The sequence below is a fragment of the Denticeps clupeoides genome, chromosome 8 (assembly GCF_900700375.1).
Source record: "Denticeps clupeoides chromosome 8, fDenClu1.1, whole genome shotgun sequence".
In the NCBI taxonomy this organism is placed as follows: Eukaryota; Metazoa; Chordata; class Actinopteri; order Clupeiformes; family Denticipitidae; genus Denticeps; species Denticeps clupeoides.
In genome coordinates, this window is record NC_041714.1 from 8,573,505 (window position 1) to 8,582,055 (window position 8,551).

The 8,551-nt window shown below is 47.0% G+C and overlaps 1 protein-coding gene across 3 annotated transcripts; it reads right to left on the reverse strand.

The window, feature by feature from the left end:
- Window positions 1-46: 46 nt before the first annotated feature.
- On the reverse strand, window positions 47-8,520 carry marchf5 (membrane-associated ring finger (C3HC4) 5). Of its 3 annotated transcripts, none has more exons than XM_028988187.1 (7): window positions 8,414-8,497; window positions 8,179-8,223; window positions 4,557-4,759; window positions 2,166-2,296; window positions 1,845-2,028; window positions 1,602-1,768; window positions 47-1,274 (listed from the first exon to the last, which is right to left on the reverse strand). In XM_028988187.1, exons 1-7 carry the CDS (start codon window positions 8,431-8,433, stop codon window positions 1,158-1,160), a joined length of 867 nt encoding a protein of 288 aa, XP_028844020.1. In that variant the 5' UTR covers window positions 8,434-8,497; the 3' UTR covers window positions 47-1,157. The 3 variants fall into 3 exon arrangements, with proteins under 3 accessions (XP_028844020.1, XP_028844023.1, XP_028844021.1); XM_028988190.1 differs by lacking the exons at window positions 8,179-8,223; window positions 8,414-8,497 and adding exons at window positions 5,089-5,318; window positions 5,419-6,949; XM_028988188.1 differs by having other exon boundaries at window positions 8,179-8,520.
- Between the last annotated feature and the right edge of the window lie 31 nt (window positions 8,521-8,551).

Sequence of the window (8,551 nt, forward strand, 5' to 3'; positions counted from 1 at the left end):
AGAAAAACCATAAAAGAAATCTACATAGAAGTACACAACTGACAAGTGCAACATAATAAAAATACATTTATTCACATTATTCATAATCTATAATATAGGCATCTGTACAGTGCATACATTTATACATTGTCTGCTTTTGGCATTTTTTTAAAATCATGTATTTACAGTTACAGACATTTAAAGAGCCTCTGTTTCCTTTCACTTTGATACACTGCTTCCAAAACCTCTTCAGGAACCAGAGTGAAAAACACAAGACACCAGCTCACGCTGGTACAATACAGTTGTGGATTGGTTCTGAGAGGCAAGATGGGGCTTGGAGGGTAGCCAGCCCAATCCAAGGGGATGCAGGACCAGTTATCCAGTCACAAAGCTACACAAAAATGAACACTTCAGGTATCTGAGGCCATTCTGGTGCATCATTTGAAACAGACCAGATCTACTAGCTCAGCTAGAGCAAGATTTAACAGAAGTGCTGACTACAATATTCAAATAGAGGTCACACCATGCACAAGTCTTTAGTCCAGGTAATAAGAGCATTCATATTAAGTTCACAGTTTCAGAGCTAAAGACCAGTGCACCAGACAGAATCTGCAAAAAGATTCTACCTCTGTGGCTGAACTGAACACATTCTGTACATTGAAACTCTCCCAGAGGACATTGTGATTGCACTGGGTCATGGCTGGTGTGCAGAACAGGGAAGAAGAAAAAAAAAAAAAAAAAAAAGTGAGAACTATTTACACCAATCCTCTAAAGAACATAAGTGGCCAAAACCCATGCAGAAGATCAGTTCCGCCCAGCTCCTCATTTACAATATACATTAAATTACATAACATGTGGTTGGGGGAGGAGACTACGATTACATAAAAAGTGCTTAAGTTCACCCACAAAAGTTGGGCAGTCTTCATAAATCCAAGTGTTCGTAACAGAGGTCAAATCGCAGCACAAATTTTTAAAAAAATCTATTTATTTAAATCAATTAAAATTTCAAACAAACTGAACTATTAAAACGCACACTTAAAAAGAACAAAAAAAAAAAAAAAAAATCCCAAAAATAATAATAATTTGCAGTGAGGAGACTCTCCTCTTTCTGCTGCATTAAAAAGAAAAAAAGTGGGTGATGTCAGAGGAGGAAGGTGGTGGTGGTGCGCTGTGGGCACTCAGGCCTCCTCCTGCTCTGGGAAGTTCAGGATCTTGCGGTGAGCCTGTCGCAGGTACTGCTGCTGCTTGAAGTAGACCTTAAATGCCCCCTTAATGGCCACAAAGGCAATTCCACCCTGTTTGGGTCAAAAAGAAAAAACAAATTGCTGTCTATGCAAAAATACAAAACCTCAATAATAAAAAGAAACCTATGCCTGCTTATTATTATTATTCAAAAAAAAAAAAAAAAGAAAAAAAAAAAAAAAAAAAAAGAAAAATGTTTTGCAGGCATCACTATTATTCCAACCCACTTTCCTATGACGTCACTAATTGGTCTAAATCCAGATCTTTGGCCAAAGCCTCAAATGACCATCAGATCACCTGCACTACAGGTTTGAAAAATTGAATTGAAGAGCTTATACTGATTCCTTTGACCGCTGGTTTGCTCAGAATAGAACACGCACCAGAATGGTTCTCTGAAGGTTTGAGTTGACGCTGCTGAACATGAGTTTCCCCACGATGGTGGCAATGGTGGGGAAGACCAGAGCGCCACACAAGATCCTAGTAGCCGAAACGTGATCAGCCAATGGGCTGGCCTCTGCTGGGATCCTGGGCACTGGATCACCGATGCCTGAGGAGAACATGCGGGAACGGAGTGTGCATTTACAGATTTAATAAATGTCAGTTTTTACAAAAATGAAACTCACCTGGGAATAACCGGTCAAAGATCTGCAGTTTATTGGAATACTTCCTCCACAGGCGGAGAATGTAGTCCTCCCAGCGTACCATCTTCCCCAGGATGAGCATTACTGGAATGGTGGGCAGGCCAATGAGCAGAAACAGCGGGTCTGCTCGCTCCATAACATCCAGACCCTCCTTGTGGCCAACCACCTAGGAGATGCAAAAACGACAAGCAAATTTCACACCCTACTGAACAAACGAGCAAGTGCGCAACAAGCTCCATTCAGTATTAAGGGGTGGGCCACTTCACGGTGAGGTGGTCTCATGAACGGCTTAGCAGCTCTAACCTGCATGACAGTGACTGCCCCGTATGTGACTGCAGTCCAGTAGATTGAGCCCACCATGATGCCAGCTGCGGCAAACGGGCAGGCTTTGTAGATGAGGCGGTCCGCGAGGTCCAGAACATACACCACCGGACCTACAAAACACCAAGCGAGGAGAGGGTCACCTGACCGTGAGAGTGCAGTAGTGAAGAGAAGAGAATGATGGGAGAGAGAGAGAAAAAAAAATAAAAAGTTTAATGAGCTCGGATGGAGGACAGGAAGTCACATGACTTGAGCCCTCCAGGTACTGGGTACCACCTCAGCGTGTCAGTGTTGCGGCCATAGAAAGCACCAGCTCACCCTCGGGACATCTGATCCAGGGAGCGCAGTCCAGCATGAGCCTGGTCTGTAAGAAGGGTGCTGCGGGCTCACATTCCAGGCGGCGTGGGGGAGGAACTCGTGCAATATTTACAAGGCAGCCCGATTTCCTCCCCCAGGTCAACCAGTGCGCCATTAATAACCTGCCCAGTGGGAGGCAGCACTGCTGAGAGGACGCTCACACCTCACATACTTTATTAAAGAGCTGTGAAAGAGGAACCCTACCAGAAGGGAACGGCACAGTCTGAGCCCATCAAACTGTCTCTTTAGGACATTTGCATCCTTGGAAAGGCCCCAACCCCATTAATTTACCAAATTTATGCTGTTGTGACGAAAAGGCGAGAGGTGGTGATCGTGAATAAATGAGCCTTCATATCCATAATTAGACTGTTACATTATAAGTCTTTTACTTTCTAATTTTTCTAGATCAAAGTGCAACGTTCATGCCTATAAGGTAGAACTCTACAGAAGAAACACTGAACATCCTGATTCATATTGATCAAGGAATTGATATTATAATCCTATTATAAATCCAGCCACAGCGCACTCATCTGACCCTAACTATAGGTCCTCTGAAAAGCAGATTATGTGGGCTCTCACCCACACAGCGAGGTCAGCACAGCACCTCCAGGTATAACAGAAACTGGGAACCCACAACAACAAAAAGCACGATGTTCTATCTGAACCAAACCGGCACATTTCAGGGAGCAGGTGAGCACATGCACAGAGAGCACAGTTTCCCATAATAAAAATGGAACAGGTTCAAACACGATTATACACAAGACTGGATGCACATTTAAAGGCTAAAAACATTCTGAACATAAAAGAGTTCCACTGCAGACACGAAGAAATGGGTCAACGTTAATGGCTGCTGGTGAAACCAATTTTAAAACAAGGCAGGGTTCCCTCATGGTGGGGAGCAGGGACCACGCTACAGCAGGGCTCCTCCCGAAATAAATCCAGACTCACAGGGACAGATGGGCGATGGAAGGTTATTGGCTCGGCGCTGTGCTAATGCAGCCAGACTCCTCAATGCAGCTGCTCACTTTACGGAGGACATTTCATCGGACCACTGCTTTTCTGAAGATCAATACGTACATAAACACGATCATGGTGCAGGAAAGAAAGCGCAGGTACTGAACGCTGCAGAAATGACGGCACAATAAAACACAAATTAAAAAACAAACCTACGTAATCATTTAACGACCTTGCCGTTTCGTATCATGAACTGCCAGGTATTCAGATATAAATGTGAAATAAAGTATTACTATAACCAAAGAATGGGCACAGTAAACCAGAAAAGAGAAGGTGGGTTGATCACATTTCCCAAAAAATAAATTAAAATAAAAACAAATAAACAAATAAATCTGCTGAAGACAGTGCTGCTTTATTCAAACAAAACCTCACACACACACACACACACGACAAACAAATCAAATAAAAAAAATGAATGCTGCCAAAGTTCTTATACACCTGCAGCAGGGCACCGGAGAACAGTCAGGTTCCTTCAAACGGGAATCAACAATGGGACGTTAAAACGACAGTCCGCTGGGCTGCGCCAGACCGCTCTGTACGTTACTTATTTTTAGCAAAGTGGCCACAGCAAACACGCTAAATATAACCTGACTTGAGGCTCACTGGGAACATTCAGTTGCTGCTCTCACTTTACACCAAGCAGAGTTCCACAAGCTGACCTCCGCAAGCGGGATAGGAAGTGGACCGACCCGCAGGTGTCCCAGCAGACTTCAGAAGCATTGAGGTCACCTACAGCGCATTGATCACACTGTTCACAGTGACTGATCTGCTTCCTGGAGGAGCCAGGCACGCTTCCAACAAGCAAGCAGTTCTGAAATTAACCACACACTGAAGACCAACTGCTTTACAAAACTCTGGATACCAGCAAGAGAGACCACATCATGGCGATAAAAATCGCCGAAGAGCAACCGTTTGCAGAAACAAGTCCATAAAGAAACTGAAGCTGCCGGCTTTAGAAGGAAAATATATATAAATGAATTGACTGCAGTCGTCTTTTCATACCAAGTTTAGGAAAGACGATGAGGTACTCTGCGTTGCACTGAGGACATGCCACACGGGCGGTGCTGTTCCCCCGCTGCTTCTCGTCCACCCAGCGCTGTAGACACGCCTGGTGCACCCACTTGGTGGATCCGCGACAGCGGCAGGGCCGCACCCACTCTGCAGTGCGATCGTCCTCATCAGTGGCAAAACACACCCAGCAGCTCCTGGGGAGGGAAGAGAGATGAAAACGCTCTATGAACCCGGAATCACATGGTAGAAACTGAGGGCTACATGGAAAGTCAAATGAAAAATTCCAGTCTGTTCACAGTAAATGTGTTTAAAGATAAACATTTATAAAAAATAACTGACTTAATATGATGGGATCACATAGCTTGGGATCACACCACTACATAATTGGTGCACTAATTCGACTAGCTTATGAGTATATAATTAAACTAGGGATGGCCAATTCACATTTTTCAATCAGATCATAAAATAAAGCCACCAATGTGGCAAGATCTGCATAGCAGCTGCAGACAAACCTAAACCAAACCTCTCCATCTTGGTTTTAGAGCTGCCTTCAGGACTCTTGAATCTCTTTGCTTTGTCACAGTGATCTTAGAGATCCTAAATAAAAAGTTGTAGGACGCACTTCTCCAGCAACAGCACGAGACGTGTAGAAATGGTTTAGGTCGCAGTGTAGTAACCGGCTCCTGCCGCGGTGCATTGTGGTTCGGTTGTGTCAGAGGATGTGGCGGCCGCCGGACACGCGGAAGCCAATCACTTAATACGAGATGCATAATTAAAATGGGCCAGGCGCACAACCATGCATAATGCATGCCAAATCTCTGGCCTCTGTCACCGGTATGTATTCGATCGCTACCTGCATCAGCGGGGCTGCAGGAGGCGCCACGGTGGGGGCCACACCGGCCCTCATTCACATGGCCCCCTCGCTCGGGTTGCCGTAGATTTTTCCGTCTCCCACCTCTGAATAAAACATGCGTCCACGCGTGCCTCCATGCAAAACCGCGATCGGCAGCAAGCGGGGTTTACGGCCTCGTCGGTCACCGCCCACAACGCAATTTACTCAAGCGATGGCAGCAGAGGCGGCGGTAGCAGGAGCTTCAGGACACTATTCGTTGGGGGAGGTGAATGAAGATTCTGCATCTGCTCCCGCGCCATCCACAATGACAAATCACCTCCACCGTGAAACGAAGGTCATTATGAACACACACCAAAACGTGTCCTCTGCTTTTAACCATCACCCTTGGTGAGCAGCGAGTAGCCATGACAGGCGCCCGGGGAGCAGTGTGCGGGGACGGCGCCTTGCTCAGTTGCACCTCGGCGAATCGGGTTTCAAACCTGCCCCTAAAATCAGACCCCAATACATAGCAGGACAAACCTACTTTACACACACACACACACACAACCTGGAGTGGTGCTTACATAGTCAAAGGTTCAAATGGGAAGCATAACATAAGTTATCCCATTTTAGGATTAAATTGTGTTAACAGTTATGGAGCATGCGAGTGTCTGGATGCGCCGTTACGATGGGCCACCAGTCGCATGCAGTCAGAAACGACTCTGAAGTGAAGTGATGTCACATGTGATACACAGCAGCACAGCACACAGTGAAATTTGTCCTCTGCATTTAACCAATCACCCTTGGTGAGCAGTGGGCAGCCATGACAGGCGCCCGGGAGCAGTGTGTGGGGACGGTGCTTTGCTCAGTGGAGGATCGGGATTCGAACAGTCAACCTTCTGATTACGGGGCCGCTTCCTTATCCCATAGGCCACCACTGCCCCCACCAGCACAGTTCGTACAGTGGGTACGCTGCCAAAGAGCGAGAAGGAACAAGAAAACAGCAGAAAGACAGTAAAAAGTTGACTAGAACAATGTCAACGGTCATTTCATCGGCCAATTCATCAGAGCACCAATAGCCATACAAAATTTACCCAAACGTACAAACGAGTAACTCACAGACGCAAGCGGTCAAAGTATTATACAATAAGCAAGAAAAACCTGGACACCAGAACCCGGGCGGTGCCCAGCAGGCCGCTGCAATGCAGGCTACGCTGCAGGCCCGATAAAGGCCCCGCACGGACACGTGTTTGGCACTGATATGACCCGCTGGACTAGCGCCTAATGAGAGCGCTTGTGAAAGCAGCGAACTGTGCCACACTGATACTTCACCGCGGTAAAAATTAATAACTCGCACTAGGAGGACCTGCTGTACAAGAAGCCTACTCTGGATCTAAAGCGTAGTAATAACCTTACATTGTGTCCCGGCAGGATACGCGTCTGGTGCCTAGAATTGTTTTAACAGATGAAGACTTCTTAAGATCAAATCCACTTTGGAAAAAAATGAGTCCAAGGCAGCCACAAGGATGGCCCTGCATGGTGACGCCGTGATCTGTAAGGTAGCGTGCTGCCAGGTTCGAGGAGGGAGGCCAGTTGTAATTTGTTCAGCAACGTGAAAAACTTGAAGTGGGCACGAAACGCCCGCTCATGTCGTTCCGCCTTTCAACCAGACATCGATAAATGGGCTGCTGACAACCACATGATCCTAATTAAAGTTAAAGTGAAGTGATTGTCATTGTGAAACACTGCAACACCGCACACGGTAACAACGAAATGGGTCCTCTGCTTTTAACCATCACCCTTATTGAGCAGTGGCCACACGGGGAGCAGGGTGTGGAGATGGTGCTTTGCTCATTGGCAACTTGGCGGAACGGGATTCGAACTGGCAACCTTCTGATTACGGGCCACTGCCCAATTAAGCAACAGACAAGTCGTGATTCCCTATAACTAAAACCATTTTTAGCAAAAAGACACCATGCACAGGGTAAATCACCCCCAATTATTAAAACGGGTTGAAGGGGACACGTGTGGCACTTTTTAAAAATGTCTTCTCCAACCCAAACCCTGCCGGCCTTGCACATTTTCGGGTTGGCCTCCATTTAAAGAAACGGGGTGGTAATGGGCAGTGTGGTAGAATCGGGAGTGGCGGATCCCATCTGTGCTGAGCTGGTGTCCTCCAGGGCCTGGGCTGGAGAGCCATGCTATAAAACATGGGCACACAACTGCTCAGACGTTTTATTGATACTACTGAATCCGCTCCAAATGTGTCAAAAACGTTAACAAGCGGCACTGAAATCACGCAGCCAAGGTCAGTGTGAAGTTATACGATAACACATACACACACTGGCCTACAATGCCACGTTTGAGCATAAGCGGAGCTTTTGATGAATGTCGGAAACGTCTGAAGTTGGTCCAGCATTAGGCCGCGTGCCTCTCATTTTAAAAACATTAAAAGGACGAAATAAGAGATGCTCGTAAAACACAGAGGTTAGAAAATCACGACCACGTCGCACGGTCCCGTGTCGATGACGTCGCTCGCTAACGCCAGCTAGCCACGACGCTAACCAAACGCGTAAGAAAGACGACGGGAAGCTAACGAAACCGCCGTGGCATCCACCGAAACGGGATTTAATTGTACCCGGCGAATAAAAGCGATAAGCGCGGCCACGCACCTGAAGTGAGCCACGGCGCGCATGCTTGTTACGGGTTTAACGCGTGGAATACAGTTAGCAGGCTGGCGCGGTTCGGCGACACATTCAACAGAGCTGCGACCAAACTCACCTGTCCATATTCTGCTGCATGACGACAGCCTCCTCGGCCATAGTTCTAAAAAAGATGAAGTGAAACGCCCGTCTGAGCTTTAAAACGCGTCCGTAGGTGTCCGCTTGGTAGCTACGCGTTGCAGCTAAGCAGGCTAAGATGAACACCTAGGTAACGCAAGGGACGGCTGACTACAGACAGAGAGAGGAAAAAAAAAAGCAACAAGCGCGGAACACGGAGCGAAGATTATTCTCACAAACGTTGCCGCCAGAACATTAACGCGCACGCAACGGAGACTCGAATCGGCGTGTTGTCGCTCCGGTCCGACGGCTCGACTCCATTGACTGCGCTCACCTATGAGGTGTCGGGCCACGGCGGAACGTGCTACGTCACA